Source organism: Haliotis rufescens, unplaced genomic scaffold, assembly GCF_023055435.1.
Source record: "Haliotis rufescens isolate VD_foot unplaced genomic scaffold, xgHalRufe1.0.p SCAF_10, whole genome shotgun sequence".
In the NCBI taxonomy this organism is placed as follows: Eukaryota; Metazoa; Mollusca; class Gastropoda; order Lepetellida; family Haliotidae; genus Haliotis; species Haliotis rufescens.
Window position 1 is genome coordinate 16,420,311 of NW_025963780.1, and position 19,193 is coordinate 16,439,503.

General features: G+C 40.3%; 1 protein-coding gene across 2 annotated transcripts in view; it reads right to left on the reverse strand.

Annotated features, from left to right (window-relative positions):
- The window catches only part of LOC124127667 (polycystic kidney disease 1-related protein-like), a 239,132-nt gene that overhangs the window by 170,426 nt on the left and 49,513 nt on the right, over positions 1 to 19,193 (reverse strand). For both annotated transcript variants that reach the window (XM_048387457.1, XM_048387453.1), the window contains exon 6: positions 9,540 to 9,853. In XM_048387457.1, coding sequence (XP_048243414.1) covers positions 9,540 to 9,853 — 314 coding nt within the window. The remainder of the gene's footprint in view (positions 1 to 9,539; positions 9,854 to 19,193) is intronic.

Sequence of the window (19,193 nt, forward strand, 5' to 3'; positions counted from 1 at the left end):
GCATAAAAATCTTAGATACTGTAATTGCAGAGGAACATTATTCATGCTGATAAAAAAGGTTTACTTACATTTTCAAGAATCAGACATTAAATGCCTGGTAACAGATTTACAAATAGTAAGTCGAAATGCTTATAAAAGTATTTGTCATAAAGTCTTAAAACTACTCTCTAAAGTTCCATATTAATCTACTGTCAAACCTCATTATCTCAAACCTAACGGGACCGTGTCATAACTTCGAGATATCCGGACAACAAGGCATGGATATCCAGACAGATCAAGTAAAAGTATTATAGATACATAGCAATACTTTGCATACACAAGAAACTAAAAACACATCTAGTGCGTGTCTTGACAAGTTAAATGTTTTTAGCCGGCAATGATTAATAAGAACTGTGGCAAATTATGTACAGTGTACACATGCCGTAGGCATTGCAGCAATCATGATTTAGTCTGTCCACCGGATGAAACAAAGTGACACTCTCGCCTCAAGCTTGTTAATTCACAGCTTGGACAGTGTGAGTAGTGTCACACGGCTTTGATTCCTATAATCAGACTTTGATTTGCACTTTCTTAAGTAATCAGGAAGTGCCGCCATGGTTTTTTCTCATGTCTACTCACTTTTTATTTATCAATAAAGATTGGATAAAAACATAAGTACATAATTGGTTAAGTACTTGGTTTAAGTAGAACTGTTCTTTTACTGTGATGTTAGATGTGTGAGGAAAGGTATGAGATATACCTGCACTTTTCAAAACTGTTAATGTGACAAATGCAAACTGCGACATAAAGGTACAAACTTCTATAGTAGATTTCAGACCGAGTCCAACAGAGTTTGCATTTTGTATTATTATCTCTAATTCGAGGTAAACAAGCAAGTTTATATGTATTTATATAGTGAAGCAGTTGAGACCGGAGAATAGGTTGGTCATATCGGTACATTCGAGATAACAGAGTTTGATATAACGAGGTTCGACTGTACATGGTTTTGACCCTTATGATCATATCATAAAAATGTATTTGTCAGAAAGTCTTCAAATTTAGATTTTGACAAGTTCGTTCTTAATTTTCAGAGTTTGAACTTTATCAAATGATTTAATCACAACTAAAGACAACTTTAGACTTCTAGAAAATAATTTGTATTTTTTAAGCTTGAAACATCTATCTATCCTCAGCATAGCCAGAGGTGGTTTCTCATCTCAGCCTAGTCTGCCTAATTTCACCAGTGCTGCACATGCTACATGCTCTAGCGACACAGGCCATGTTAGATTCTGTTATGATTTCGTCTGATCATGTTTCACATGGTTACATTTTATTTTCTCGATCGCCAGTGTGGCAACTGAAATCAATGCTAAGCAGGTTACTAAAACAAGGGATATGTTCCCCTTTCGTTAGGGGTCTCATCGAGTGCTGCGTCAATTCTTGTAGACACAGAGTGGAACAAGGTAATTGACACATAATTTAAACTCAAACCAGACAAGCATGGACAGACCAACAAAGAAGCGGCCATTTATTTTCAGAAAATGTCCCATAATTTGAGGTAGACATGTAGAATCCTTTACAATCCCTAACAAGGCACATGTTCAAGCAGATCATGAATACTGCTGAATATGAACTGCTGTGTGTTGAGGTCACAGATCTTCTCAGTTTGAATCACTTTAAACTTGACAAGTATATTCGTATTAAATAACTGCTGCAAAATAACTTGATGACCGTGATCAATAACGTGGGGAGAAACAGCTTCCAAACAATGACATTTGTGATTATGGGGTTGCAATTTTTTTCTCACAATGATCAAATTACTCAATTACTAATTTTTGATGGAGAGATCATGTTTGCTGGAGCATGCATACACTAAAGAGGAATCGGATTGGTTTTATTGACTCGCCTGACACAACTCTAAACAATGATTGGTCTACATTTATCATTTAAAGCAAAATGATGAAATGCTGCATTGCATGAAATCAGAATTAACAGTTTATGGGAAAAAGACAATCTACCTGAAATAGTCCTGTTCTCAGTCTCACTAGCATGTAACACTGCTTAGTGATAGCTTTGAGGTGCATGTTTGTCCAAGCTTTTGGCTAAAATACAAATTTCATGAAAAAAAAAACAACATGTGAAAGGAGAAAAAAAACAACAATGTTTTGTTTCTAATACTTTGTCTTAGTAACTACAGATTTCTATTTCTAGCAACTAAGTTTTCTATTTCCTGATAGTCAACTTATTACTGCCTACTGACAAAAGGTCCAACACTTCCTACTGACAATGAGGACCCTGAAAGCAGGATGGGATCATTTGTACAGTGACCCTGGTAATCTCTGCACTAAATGTAGTGTGCGAAAAAAGCGTTTTGCTACTTTCTTTCTGGTTAGTGAAATTTAAAAATAGGTAGCCCGAATGACTAGCTTCATTTTGTATCAAGTGAGCTATAATATTGGTACGCAGCTGTCAAATATTAAAGTTCCAAATGGGGATGGAGTTTCATGCCAAACTGGTCAGTAGATTCTAAATGTCTGATTTCAGGGATGTACCGTATATCGCTGTGTATAAGGCGAGTTTTTCGTACCTAAAATAAGGGGGCTAAGAAGGGGGGTCGTCTTATACACGGAGTCGAAGATCTAACATTTTTTTCCCACTGGCGATGTCAACCGGCGTCCGATAGCCAGCCCAGCATTTGACAATATAACTTCGCATTTCGTCCTCAATAACTGTTCCAATAACTATTTCCATACATAAACATGATTTGTATCTCTTTCCCTTGAATAAAGTTTAATAATTTCTGCAAATAAAGTTGAAATGACCCTCGCCTCGATGCAGATTGACACGGTAAAACAATCAACATCCGCGAGTAGAGAGCCGGAAGTACCGGTAAGCATTTGCATATTGCACATGTGACCTAACATGTGATAACCGGTGAAGCTGAAATCAATTCCCGCTGTTTTTATAGTTGTATTAACAAGTGTTGGAGACGGTGTGTACAAGTGATTGTGGAATAAACACGCTGAATGTGAAGCAAACATAAGTCTAGTTAGTTACAACATAGTTAATTGGCGATTAAATTACTCACCATTGTCTCTTATATGTTATTACTTCATAAATGAATTTTATTTTACGGGCCCCAATTTGGTGTCGTACCGTGTAAACACAAAATGGCGACGTGTGCTGGAGTTACACACGCGACCTATCGTTGTAGAAAAAAAACAACGCAAGATAAACATATTTTTATTGCATATATAAGGTTTGTGTGCGCACTTGTAATGTGTGCGAAATACGCATCAGTCGGAAAGCGCACGTTAAATCTCCAAAGTAACTAACTAACTTCTGATGTCCGTGTGCGAAATACGCTACAGTCGGAAAGCGCACGTTAATCTTCTATATCAGTCAGACTTGTGATATGTTTCATTCCCGGTCGCCTTATACACGGAGTATAGGATTTGGGGTTGATTTTTAAGGCGTGTACAGGGGGGTCGTCTTATACGTGGGGTCGCCTTATACACAGCGATATACGGTACTGTAATTTTTATCATGTTTTTTTGGCCTATTGCCACAAGGTCTGCAAGTGACAAGAACCTGTTTGATATTTACTCAGGAAAAAAAAATTCTTTCTCTGATACACAATTTCTCCTTGTAGTTATGTAGACATAACTGGCTAATCAAATCTGAAATTAGCTGGTAAAAACTACCCAGCTGGCATAGCCAGCTAGTACTGTTGAAAAGTGTATGCTGCTGTGCAGTGTAACAAACAAACAAACAAACAAAAACAACATCTTCTTGTGAGATTTTTAAAATGATATGGTTTGCAATTATTTCTTAGGATCAGTGGATGAACTGATGTTGCTAATTCATGTGCCAGTTGCATATAAATAATCAAGCTCTGACCAGCATGAACAACAATCAACACCAACATGTACTAAAGACACGCAATCAGTCAAGTCCCCGCACTCTGTCAAGTCCCCGGGTCAGACCACCTGATCCATCTCAGTGTGACCAGCAGAGGTACATGGGTCCTATTATACCCTGGAATCCCAGTGGTATATCTTTTTATAGTTTGCTGCAATATCACAATGGGCATTGAACACTGGTCTTCAGTGTGACTGGTAAACACTCCCTCTAATGGGCTCTAAACCTGATTGCATGAAACATGCAGACCATTCTTACAGGCCATTAATATCACCTGACCATGTCCACTGCTACAAGATTCCATGTCAATCCAGACAGAGGGCACAGGTGGCCCAGTCATCTCAGTCCCTTCCTTTGGTTTGCAGAGTTGCATCCCTTAGGTATGCCAGCATCCTATGATCATGGATTCTATGACCAGATTTACCCTAATCACGATTCTTCATTTGCCAGCACCATACTCATGCATCATCAAATGTCTAAGGCCAGCATCACTTCAGGATGTCCTCCTGTACAAACTGACACAACCTGATATACTGAAATACCCCTCAAAACATTAAACCCTAATCACAATCCTGGAAATCAGTTGTTAATAAATAAGATGTAAATGTGTCACATCATCGATGAAGTCACCGGCCTTTCATCTATCAACAGTCAATGAATCCTGAACATTCTAAATACTCACTGTCCCCATGAAGAAGGGAACCTTGACCTTGGGTTGACCGCATGAGGTGTGTCCATCAAGTGGACAATGTAGTCTACACCATTACTCTGGTTACATCCTCAAACCAACAATCCTATGACAACACCATCTATATTCAGAACCACTTAGTATCCTGTGTGACTATCCTGTGGTCTAGATCCACTGACGTCACAGGTGGTGACAATATTGTCCATAGACGCCAACACTGAGGGAGAAATGGACATGTCCACATGAACCACTAACCTGCCGTTCCCCTCCCAGCTGAACAGGACAGTACTATACAACCTGTCCTTGTACACACCATGGAGGGTTCATTTACCAGACTGTGTGATGATAGTGACATTCCTCAAATCAGCTTTGACATGCCTGTCACTCACAGCAGGAATATAAACACGGCTTATGAGAATAATCCCATATGACAGAGGGGAAATATTTACTTGTCCAAGTAGTGATATCATACAAGAACAACCCTAAAATATCACACAATATTTACAAGCCCAAACAGTGATATCCAATCAGCCCACCACCCAAATGCCACAAAAAGCCTGAAATTCTACAAAATCCCAGATACCATTAACATTAGACAAACTGATTCAGAAGAGAAAGGGGTGATGACCATTTTTCCCCACGTATGAGACATGTTCCACTATGCACAAAAGGACGTATGAATGAAACTAGGAGACACTTTCCTACAGTTGTCAAAACCATAAACATCCACCAGTATTTTTAACATGCCTGAAGGTGTAAGAAATCATCTGCAATCACTCTTTGCAAGTTGGATCTACCCACACTGTATCTGAAGATACTCATGCGTGCTGTATATAAGAACAAATCAACCTTGAAAGTTGGGTTTCTGAGCCTGCATAGGGTCTTAGTACAACAGATTTGTTTGTTTGCTCTTTAATTTTGAACTAGCAATATTCCAACCATATGACGTTGAGCTGTAAATAATCCAGTCTTGGCCAGACAATCCAGTGATTGACATCGATCCACGCAATTGGTATATGATGACATGCAATCATAGTCAGAGCCTGACCACATCCATTAGTTTCCTCTTACTAGTATAGATTGCTCGGGCCAAGAGTCTAACTTCGAGTCCCCACTAGTTTCCAGGGCAGACTAAGCTGGAAAGGTGTCTGCACTGCATGCAATAACAGAAACAGCCCCATCAACACGATTTCCGGAAACATGTATCATGAACAATCTTGACCTCCCCTCATCAGGTGACAGTTCACCTGACATATGTCCAATGACATATTACAACTTTGAAACACAAGTCCTATGCCTCTAGCTACCTTAAAAACAAATAGTCAGAAGCACTTCCAGTTTCATGACCTTGACCTTCAATCTCAGCCATGAACTGCCTAGAGGTCATGTATATAAAGTTTCATCACATTCCGATAAAAAGACGTTGTGCATACCCACTGAGCGACCCTGACCCTGACCCTGAGTGACCCTGACCTTCAATGTCATCCCATGAAAGTCGTCTTCAGCAACCCATGCTTGCCATAAAAGGTGACTACGCTTGTCGTAAGAGGTGACTAATGGGATCGAGTGGTCGAGTGATGTCATTGTATCCCAATTGTATGCCCATGATGTCAATCAATGGATTGTCTGGTCCAGATTCAATTATTTACAGATTGCCGTCATATAGCTGGAATATTGCTGAGTGCAGCATAAACAACAAAACAACAAACAATGTCGTCCAATCCCACATGAGAACATTGTCTTTTAGCAAACTAAAGTTGTGTTACAGATAGGAAGTCTCCATATCACACTGACAATACATATTGAATGAAACTAGTAACAAGTCATTCAATAATGAACTTCAATGAAACCGTGACATTTGACACAATCAGGATATATGATAGGTACTGTACTGAGTCAGTTTCTTTGAATTCATCTAGAATTCCCTCACTCACTGTTGCATCACTGTAGACTGAATCCTAGCTTAGTTTTGACTTTTTTTATTTAATGCCTGATATCTTCTCATAGGTAATAAATGTCATATCTTTGTATTTGTTTAATTATGACCAAAAACATAAAAATAAATTCTGGAACATTCAGCCTCCTATGTTCCACTTTCAAATGCTAGAACAAACCAGTGATAGAAGAATCACATGTACTGTCATTCTACTGGAGTTCAGTGGATCAACAAATTATTCCTAAGTCGTTTCATGATGCACAACAAATCTCCATCAATCTGCACTGCAATCGTACTATGTTGAAATGCAAAGTTCAACATTAAATCCTCAATGTGACATCTGCCCTTTCTGAAACCACACAAAAACAAATACACTTTGAAGCAATTGGCATAGCTTATTTCCTCAAGTTCCAGCAATTTGCAAATATTTACTTGCATAAAAGTTTTTCCTTCCTCACCAATAACATCCCATGATAAAACAGAGCTAGCCCTTCAACATCTTCCTCCTCCATCAAATGCTGCCTTCATTCCATACTGTCAGCTTCAGAAACCAAGACTCAGCAATGGATGGCTATTTTCATTAGGAGTTAGTAATTCATTCAACACAAAACAGGATGGTTAAGTAAGCTTGACCACATGAAAACAAACTTTGAAACTTCCAACAATTGGAGGATCTGCACACGCCATGTGTTTAGTGAGTTTGGTTTTCACCACTTCTAGAAATATTCCTGCAATGTCATGTCAGGGGACACCAAGATTGGCTTCACACACTGTAACCTTCTGGGGAAACAAACCTGGATCTTCAGGCGTGACAAGCCAATGCTTTAATATTGACCACTGGGCTCCATCATCATATCCTGAAAGTGCTCTACATTGTAGTAACATGTGCTGACAACCAGGTCGGTTGATTGGTTTGTTGTTTAATGCCACATTCAGCAATATTCCATCTATATGAAGGCGGTCTGTAAATAATCGAGTCTGGACCAGACAATCCAGTGATTGATATCATAAGCATTGATCCACGCAATAGGGATCGATGACATGCATCAACCAAGTCAGCGAGCCTGACCACCCGATCCCGTTAGTCGCCTTAACGGCAAGCATGGGTTGCTGAAGACAACCAGGAAGACCACAGACATGGCAGCCCAACAGCTGTGCTTAGGCCCATTAGTAAGTGGGGGAGTTGGGTTTAGCATTGCTTTGAACAATATTCCAGTTACATAATCATAGTGTCAGCTTGATGTGGGAGGAAAGCCCGAAGTGAGAACCCCCTAAAGAGCATTGCCACATGGCTAGCATGGAAAGCCCCATTTCTTGAATGAGTGAGTAAGTTTAAAGCCACTTTGAACAGTATTTCAGGTATTTGATCCTCAGCTTACTGAAGGAGGTGAGCTAAGAGTAATGCAATCATAAGATGTTTTGCACCTTGCAAACAAGGAATTATTATAAAGGTAATCTGGCTTTTGACCTATGATCTTAGGATCCAAGCACATCTAAGCGATGCAACTCTGCACAGCAAATTGCCAACATGGAACATCAATGCATAAAATCAAATCTAGGCACCGACAAACAACATCCTCAGCGATTTTTTTTATAAAGAAATTTATATTTAAAAGATTGTGCTCCTGGAGGCATTCAGCTTATATTTTACTTCAATAAAGAGGAAATAAATTGCTGTCAAGGAGAACAGTTTTAGATGTGCAGCCACAGTTACCTTTGTTTGGGCCTGATGATGATGACGGTGCATGCAGCTTGTCAAACCCCAGCCACATTGGGAGGGTGCTTGGTAGCTGAATCATCACCTCTCTACATATAAACTGAACATATTTTGACTCATTAAGTGTACTGACACTCATTACTGGGTGTGGATTATTTCATGACAGGAAGTTGTAGATGGTCTCCCATGTTTACAGCCACCGTGATTCAGTTTGGTTGGTGCGAATATGACACCTTTATACACAAATTCTTCTTGATGATGCTCTAGGCTCCCGGAGTCATTACCGGATGAAAACAGATGTTAGTTTGGAACTTGCATGTAAATTAAACAATAAACAAAACTTGCAAAAGTCAAAGAGAGTTTGAAGTTTCCAGTTGTTTTCGTTGTACCACTGAAAATTCCCTAATCTTCTAAATGTTCTTTTTTAACCCCCAAAGAAGTCCATTTATACTGCACAATTACATTCAAGTGGAAGCTCACGGTGCAGTATTATTATTACCCCGGTCAATGGATCAGAGACCACTCAATTTTTATTATCAGCTCCCTGGGGAGTATAGAACCCAACCTGCCCACTAGTATGTTAACAGTCACATCAGCATTTCATCCTACCAGGTATCCATTCACTGCTGGGTGAACAGAGGCATATTTGGAACAAAGTCACTTCCTTAATACAAACATGTTTGACTATCAGGAGTCATTCTGCGGAACGCTTTCCAACTTCTCGTCGGGACCAACGTGGCCTGATTTGTAATTGTAGCCAGGGAAACAGCAGGTCTTTCCACCCACCTTCCAAGGTTCAACTTGCATGGTGAAGGACACTCATTTCCCGCCACCATTGAAGAAAATAACAATACCCACGCTTTAGAAGATAACATAGTTCTTCATTATCCAAGGAAATTCAATTCCATTATTACATGCCAAAGAGAAATAAATGTTAATATACAGACTAGATCATGCACAACATCAAATAAATATCGCTCGTGCTGAGCTGAGCTGCTTCAGAAGACTGATACTAACTGGCTCAAAGGACTGGCAGAACGTGTTTGTTCCGGTTTTCGGGACCCAGAAGGTGGTGGGAATAAGTTGAGTCTGTTGTTTCTATGTGATTTTCTCATACTTTTTTCTTCATAATCTTTGAAGAGAAAAGATTGAGTACCAGTTCGAATATATTTACATCTTTACTCATTCCACTGTTTTGAACATTAAGGTTACCAAACCACTAGCGGAATGTGAAGGTCATGATCCTCTGTATGAAAGTTACACACAGCAAGAAGAGAAAGCGTGTGTCAATGTCTCACCTTGATGATTCCTTGGCACTGCAAGTCTTCACAGTCAGCTGCAGACCTGTACTCCTGGAATGTGCCGCCATCACTCTTACCATGTTGCAGAATGAAAGTGAGGTTCGTGCCAACTGAGACGGACACCTCGAAGGTGATGGTGATGTTGACGAAGGCTGCGATGGCATTAAGGTTGCTGTAGGCCTCTGGGATGCATGATGGGAGATAGTCCGAGTCATTCAATGGAACAATCTGAAGGTCTTGGGGCTTAGGAAGCACTACTGTCGCCACAAATGACCGAGTCAAGGATGAGATCGCGTTACTTGCTGTGACCTCTGAAATAAAACGCACACAAATTCATTATGGTTACACCGTCTGGCAGTCTGTATATACAAGTTCCTGGTTGTAGCCCTTGGCAGTGTAAAGAGATGTAAGTGCTTACATGTGTTATGTTAAACTTAGATGAACAAACGATGAATTTAAATCAAGGATAAACTTGAAATCCAACAAAAAGTAGACGATGGTTTCACATGACGTGTGTATTTGACGTGAATTTCATTGAATATGCTCCTAATCTTATTTCTAATGATTTGCATCTGGAGCAAGATACCCAGGGTTTTACGTTACGCAAGAATCGTGTGTATTTGACGAGATTTTCATCAAAGCACCCTTTATCTTATTTCCAATAATTTGTATTTGGAGCAAGGTATCCAAGGTTTCACACAATGCAGCAGTACTTTGTTCTTGACATATTTTTATTCCAAATACCCCTGCAACATATTTTTATTAGTTAGTACTGGTTCCTACAAACACGTCCAATGGTAAAAAATTGTATGAAAAATTATTCAACATTGTAAAAATACGCAAAATGTTCATGATGTTACTTAATGTTATCAATAACTTGCCATCCATGCATGACTCTCCAAATTGTGTTCATGACACTCAAAATAATAACCAGCGATGATGACTGGACGCTGGTAGATATACAGGAGGTACACTTCCCATGTTTTGTAGTCAGGAAAACTAAGACTCTGACAAGTGAGTGAGTGAGTTGGGTATATGCTGCTTTGAACGTTATACCAGTTATACCATGACATATCAGCTTGACGTGGGAAGAAAGCCCAAAGTGATGCAGGTCTTAGACATAACCACTTTAGGGAAATCCATGTTTCGATAAACTACAAAATTAGGCCACACCCGCAAGCAGACAAATTGTTTCACTATTACCTAAAAATAGAATGGGCGAGGCTTGTATTGCATTATTGCACTAAACGGTGTCACTGATTTCAAAGTGGATTCTGTTTTTATTGCTGACATATCTATTTATTAGAAAATAAAATACGCAGATTTACAGTTTGCACACCAGCCTATGTGGTTATACCTCCATAAAGGCCAAATATATTGAAGTCAATTCTTAATTAAGTGAACATTTTATCACACTGTAGTCAGCTGTCTTACAGCTCTATCCCAGCAGCCAGTCAGGAATCTGGATGGTCCAGGCAGACCAGTGGTTGATGAGCAGTGACTATGTTGTCAGGGTACAATGACACACAATCAACCACACATTGTAACCACCCACACCTCATTAGGCAGCTCTAATGACAAGCATTGGGAACTGGCTATCTTCTCTGCCTCAGGACCACAAACTTCATCAATGAGTCAAAATTAAGTGAAATAAAAGCAGCAGCACACTTCACTATTTTGTTCTTCCTTATCTGCTGGAAAAGACAGAAAGACTAAAGTTTTGCTATGTTTATAATTCTGTCCTTCCCCAACCCTCTTCAAACATAATAACTCGGATCTCTTCAAAGGCAGGATGGAAATGTATTACTTTCAAATCTGCCACAGGGCACTCCCAAAGATGTTTAGTTGTGCACTTTGGAAATTAAGTGTGCCAACAAGAATACTCTTGATCCATCTTCTAACAAAGTGAATGCTATCTTAACCAAGAGCGACACACGTTTGCACATTCCCTCTAACTGAGGTTGACAATACCCAATTCAATTCTGATCCCTAGGTTTATTTTGTGAACTATTCTGTTCATTTGCATGTGTTCATCGTGGGTTTGCCAAGTTTACATGTGCGACATCATCACAGGGTAGATTTGTTAAAAATATGATTTCTAAGTGTGCCCCTCAGGCAACGGGAGCTTATCGTAACCATGCCATTAGGATCTTAACAGTGCCACTGGCACTCTAACACAAAGGAATTTCAAACCCTGCAAGATGACTGATATTGTAAAGGACCACACTGAGACATTAAAGGGATCACAACTATTGTTTCAACAGGTGACGCTACTGCTTGGTCGGAGACTGTGGAAGAGCTAGGGGTACTACAAGGAGGTACTAAGTCCCCTGTTTATTATCAACACAGACAAGCTGAAGGTTGTAATCCTAACCGATGGGAGCCAAGAGTCGGGATGACAGATACAAGATCAAGAGTCTGTCTTTGATAGGCGTACACAGCAGACATCAAACAGGACCAGTGAGCCGAGCAGAGGCGGAGTAGAACTCAAGATGCTTCTGCCTCCAGGCAAACACAAGGCAGGAAACACATACTCAAACATCTCTCCTTGTTGTTCAACTCGTTCATCAGGATGGGGGACATTTTTAAATATCCTGCTGAGGTACAGATGAAACATGACATGAAATTGTTGTATGGTATATGTTAGTGACATGCAGTAGTATTTTTTTGTATGAATAAGTTTCATCACGACAGTTTACGGAATTGTTTACTTTGTTTCACTGTTTCTGTCATTGTGGCACAATTAATCTACAAGTGATCTACTATGCACATATTCAAATTGTGACCCATAAAAGATTTAACGCACCTTTTAAAATGTATGTTCCTTCATTAAATGTTTATCAGTGGTTAGGATTACAACTCACTTCTGTGTATCAACCTTCTAGAAATGTTCGTTCAGCTGACAAGTTCCTCCTTAAAGTACCTCCCTTCAAGTTAAAGACCCTTGGTGCCAGATCACTACAGCAGTCTGCTGCGGTGTTATGGAACTCTCTCCACCTACACCTCAGATGCGCTCCTTCAGGAACCGCCTTAAACCCCATCTAAAGACCCATCTATTTCAGCAATAGTTACATTTATTGACTGTGTTTGTATGTGCTTAGAGGCTTGTTAGACTCATCATCAGCTCAGGGCCCATCCAACCGATCCATTCAACCAATCTACTCAACTAATCAGGTTTTGTCTAATCATTCACCTGTCTAGGCATCAGCCCTTCAACCCTTCAGCCCTTCAACCAGTTAGAAGTTAGAAATTGACATCTATCCTGTAGTCCTTTTCAAACCTCCCAACCTGTCCATCCATCCGCCCTTCAACCCATTCACCTGTCCATCCATCCGCCCTTCAACCCATTCACCTGTCCATCCATCCGCCCTTCAGCCCATTCACCTGTCCATCCATCCGCCCTTCAACCCATTCACCTGTCCATCCATCCGCACTTCAACCCATTCACCTGTCCATCCATCCGCCCTTCAGCCCATTCACCTGTCCATCCATCCGCCCTTCAACCCATCCGCCTCTCCATCCATCCGCCCTTCAACCCATCCGCCTGTCCATCCATCCGCCCTTCAACCCATTCACCTGTCCATCCATCCGCCCTTCAACCCATTCACCTGTCCATCCATCCGCACTTCAACCCATTCACCTGTCCATCCATCCTCCCTTCAACCCATTCACCTGTCCATCCATCCGCCCTTCAACCCATTCACCTGTCCATCCATCCATCCTCCCTTCAACCCATTCACCTGTCCATCCATCCGCCCTTCAACCCATTCACCTGTCCATCCATCTGCACTTCAACCCATTCACCTGTCCATCCATCCTCCCTTCAACCCATTCACCTGTCCATCCATTCACCCTTCAACCCATTCACCTGTCTATCCATCCGCCCTTCAACCCATTCACCTGTCCATCCATCCGCCCTTCAACCCATTCACCCTTCAACCCATTCCCCTGTCCATCCATCCGCCCTTCAACCCATTCACCCTTCAACCCATTCACCTGTCCATCAATTCGCACTTCAACCCATTCACCTGTCCATCCATCCGCATTTCAACCCATTCACCTGTCCATCCACCGCATTTCAACCCATTCACCTGTCCATCCATCCACATTTCAACCCATTCACCTGTCCATCCATCCGCCCTTCTGTCCATCCATCCGCCCTTCAACCCATTCACCTGTCCATCCATCCTCCCTTCAACCCATTCACCTGTCCATCAATTCGCACTTCAACCCATTCACCTGTCCATCCATCCGCATTTCAACCCATTCACCTGTCCATCCATCCGCATTTCAACCCATTCACCTGTCCATCCATCCACATTTCAACCCATTCACCTGTCCATCCATCTGCCCTTCAACCCATTCACCTGTCCATCCATCCGCCCTTCTGTCCATCCATCCGCCCTTCAACCCATTCACCTGTCCATCCATCCTCCCTTCAACCCATTCACCTGTCCATCCATTCACCCTTCAACCCATTCACCTGTCTATCCATCCGCCCTTCAACCCATTCACCTGTCCATCCATCCGCCCTTCAACCCATTCACCTGTCCATCCATCCGCCCTTCAACCCATTCACCTGTCCATCCATCTGCCCTTCAACCAACCTATCCAATCAACACATATTTCTCCAACAAACAACAAATCCCTCCTACTCTTGTCATAACCATCCACACATTTTCGCCTTTACGAATTGTGAAAGAATCCAAATAAACAAGTCGCTACAAAAGCTACACACCTACATATCCCATTCTTAGTATCCACCAACGCTTAACTTCCTTGCCTGAAGGAGCTCCACCATGTAACCACGTACACCCCAACTTCTGAGCCGGGTGTGCAAACATGGCCAACCTGGGCTACTTGACTACACCACTGATAACACCAGAATACAACAGCAGATAGTTTATTGCCGGTGAGGTTAAGATTTGTGTCAATAATAGTGGGCAGACACATTGACAACCATCATAAATGCTCCACAGCGCAAGATATTGGGTTTTCTTGATCTATGTATTCTTTATCACACATACCCTTTTCCTACTTCCACATCATATTAGCAACCCAGGGTGTTGACAAGTGAGACAATTTGGAGGTCATCTCTGCCAAGATCAGTGTCAATAGTACGGTTATCACACATTTTGTCAGGTCATTTGCAAGTGATGAGACACTGAGAACACATCCCTGGATACATTTCACATCTTGAGTGTTTGGAAAGAGTTACCTTTGTGTCAGTCGAGAGATCTTTTTCTATCTGATCTTTGTCAGCATAAAGAACCTGATAGGGTGTGAGTAGTGTAATGTCCTCTTAAACCACACAGCCTATGTTCCATAATATATATTGAGTGAGTGAGTGAGTTGGGGTTAACGCCGCTTTTAACAGTATTCCAGTAATATCGCGGCGTGTCAGCTTGATGTGGGAGGAAAGCCCGAAGTGATGCAGGTCTTAGACGTTTACCACTTCGGTGAAACCCACGAGCACGGTGCTGACAAACCTAGAAACATAATCGGCGCGAACCGGGATTCGAACCCACAATCATAGGTTTCTGGCGTGCCCAAGGGACGCAACTCTGCACAGCGAATTGCGGCGCCTTAGACGACTGGGCCACCCATGCCCCCTTATATACATTGAAGCAAGTCACTACTGAATAATGCCACAGTCAGCAATATTCCAGCTATAGTAAATAATCTCGTCTGGGCCAGAAAACACCTTTATGGATAAATAAAATGAAAAGAGTCTCAAAAATGTGCTCAAAGAAGTCTGGTCTGTTTTTTTAACATAGCTAATTTTGATCATTTCTCAGTCACATACTCATTTATCATTATGAAAAACTAAAATGCTACATGTATAACACAATATATTTCTTAATACATACAAAGTATTTATAAAGACCAGAAATACCTTAGGCACAGAGTTTTGTTGCCTACACTGTATTTTGTTTAATGAATTGTCAACAAAAACATAATTTGTTCAACAGACTGAGCTGTGAGGGCAACTCAAGGTCCTAATTCAATATTTATCTATTTCTACTTGTATGATTATCAAAATAAAGAAACACATTCACACATGATTTATAATATACAAAACTCTGACATCACCAAAACAAAGATCCAAGGTGATGTCAAGATGATATTTCTGCCACTTGTAGCACTATTCCGGTCCCATTATGGTGGTAGGTAGGGCTGGGACGAGTCCAGATTTACTACCTGGGTACCCCGTATTACCCGACCCTACCTGGGTACCCCCTATTACCCGACCCTACAGATTTACTACCTGGGTACCCCCTATTACCCGACCCTACCTGGGTATCCCCTATTACCCGACCCTACAGATTTACTACCTGGGTACCCCCTATTACCCGACCCTACCTGGGTACCCCCTATTACCCGACCCTACAGATTTACTACCTGGGTACCCCCTATTACCCGACCCTACCTGGGTACATACTGTTGGTCTCAAAGAGTTGGGTACAAATGTCTTATTGGGAATTGTTTTACAGCAGCCTTGGTAAAAACTGTTTAGATACATGTATCAAACGATCAGATCATTCATACACTGAAGTTGACTGAAGCTTTATCTTTACTCAAACATATACAAGTCAAAGGGAATGTACGCATTGTCAGAAAGAAATGCCAACATTAGCGACTTGTAGCGTGACCACTGAGCTATAGTCGGTGTTTGTCATTAAATATATCACGTGACTAACCACGGGTCCGGGTAGTACTGTGGGTACCCGGGTCCTGCTCAAGACCCTCAGGACCGAGTACCCGAGTTACCCATCCTAGCCCTACCCAAAATATATCCATGTGGGGAACTGAACCCAGGCCTTTCCTGAATGATTGGCCAACACTTTAACCACTGGGGACCTGACCAGACACAAATCAATGTTAAGCTTCCAAAGATGCATGAAGCTATTGATTCCACTTCAGGCTTACAATCAATGAAACAAAACTTCTCAAACCCTACTTACTAATTACTCAAACAGAACAAAATCGCTCATGTATATTAGAGATGAAAACAAAAAGGATCTATAATGTATGGAGCGCTAAAAACTCTTTCAGTTGTTCTTTTCACAATTAATATTATGCCATATCATACAATGCTTTTAAAGTTAACATGCTAAAACAATTACATCCACCATAACATGGTTTTCAGTTACCAGGGATATAGGACAAATTGAAACCTGAAAACTTAACAGAGAGAAAACTTAATTGAAGCGAGTGAAAGCAAGTGGCAGGGCGATATGACAGGCGATTGATTTGATAATTCACTACTTCACAAAAACGATCAACATTAACTGTCGAATGGTGTTAATCATGGCGATGAAAATTAAGTTGCGACAAAAATCACTCTGATCGTGTCCATGAATAATTGGGCCGTGTGGGAAGCCAGTCCATGGCGTTGGTTGGTTATAGACAAGTTTAACCAATCATGGCTGATATAGATGATAAATTAGGTTGTGTGATATTGACGCCGCGTCAATATCAGACAAGTGCTGTTAGAAAGATGAAAGAGATCCTTTGATGTGGGAAAAATCACTGTTTTCAAATTGCTACATATACTTTATATCAAAATTCAATACACTGAGCCTTTGTAAGAAGCATCATCAAAATGATAAAGATGCCTCAAACAGCTTGCAGGGAAACATCAGAACATATTATCCCCTGTGGTCTTAATAGAACTGAACTCTCAGTAAACCTGGAGGCCAGACTCATTTTTTCCACTTGGTTCACTGACCTGTCACTTTTTTATATTTTAAAGATTTTATTTTTTTCATAATCTGAACTGTGAAATATTCGTGTCTTGTAACTTTTATCTCAAAATCTACAGTAACTGACCATTATCACCCAAAAGATGAATTTACAGACAACAAATCCTGCATAATGTACAATGCAGTAATAAATTTAGTCTTTAATTTTAATTTTATTTTAAAGGATCTTTATTTTTATATCAGGAATTTTCTGAAAAAGAAATAATTAACCCACAGACAACAAATCCTGTTTATTGTACAATGCATTAATAAATTTAGTCTTTAATTTTTTTTTAATTTTAAAGGATCTTTATTTTTATATCAGGAATTTTCAGTTTGTGTCTTACATGGTTAAAAGTATCATTCCCCATTCTGATTAGAAATGAGTATGACGTTAGTCTATATTCTAGCAATTGGGGCATGGAAAACCATGACATGATGAATGTTTCAGAAACCTAGTAAGGTGTCTGCTACTTGGCTGAATTGTGGTGTGATATTAACCAACAATCTGATACTAGCCCGTAATAACATGTAATAACGTGATAACATATAGCAATACCCTACAAAATGTTTGAAATTTTACTAGCCCCTGGGATACCTTTAACACTGACAATACTGGTCCAGGCAAGCAGGGAAGGGCTAATTTCTATCCTATAGGGGCCTGTATATGAGAAATAATTCATTTTTGACAACAATGGCTGAAGTTCAGTGCAACTGATTATCTTCTACACAGTTTCAGCCCAATCACTGAATTTCAAAAGAAAAGCTAACTTATTAATTGAACTTTTAAATGCCATTATTTAATGCAAACTACATTGTAATGCTACACATCACGCCACGATGTCAGCTCTCCAAGTCTTCTGCTTTCTGAAGAGAGAAGGCATTAACATTTTCCACAACTGAAGAAAAGTTCTCATTAATTTTACAAAGTTAACATGTCCAAAGCACAGTTTCAGCTCTCTTGGATATGTGGTTTCTTAAAACATTTCAAAGTTTGAATTTTTACCAGGTATATGAAATCTGTATGCCATTGTGTTGCAATATCATTGTTTCAGATTTGTAGACCTTGTGTTTTGTTTGTTTGTTTAATGCTGCATTCAGCAATATTCCAGCTATATGATGACGGTCTTTAAATAATCAAGTTTGGACCATGCAGACAATCCAGTGATTGACATGAGCATCAATCCAAGCAATTTGGAGACGATGACATGCATCAAACATATCAGCAAGCCTGACCACCTGATCCTGTTAGTCATCTCTTATGACAAGCATGGGTTGCTGAAGACCCATTCTAACCCAGACCTTCAAGAATATTCTTAAAGATATATCAAGGTGGACAACTTGCCATGCCAAAAGCTCACTCATCTTAATCCTGGTGAGCTCCAACGGGTTTGAAATTTGAAAACTTCAAATACAAACTTTTAAATCTCTTTCTCAAAATCATTTAGATGTTTTCTTTAGTGAAATAAAAGTCCAGTTGACACCTCCATACGTTTAGGAGATAACTTCATATTCATTAAATACATGCTTCCTTTCCTGGTGCAGGAAACTATGTTTATAACTAACACACTGATAAGCAACTGACGGATAAAACAAACATATTTTTGGTCCCGGCCATTTGCTGTTTATATGCACATAACAAACTATGGTTAAAACAACTAAAATCAGAGGTCCCTTTGAGTTCATTATAACCATAGTTTACTGCAAAAAGAAAAATAAACTCGCAAATAGCAAACATGCCATTCCTCAACTTCTGTGCTTTGCAGCTTCATGTACCTGGGTGTCATCATACCGGTTATAAGACAAATCAAATGCAAATTGCTGCAACAAAATTTGTTTGGTTGACACTAACCTCTGAACATGTGCACCTCAAGCCTTCCTGACCACATTGTACAAGCCTAATGAG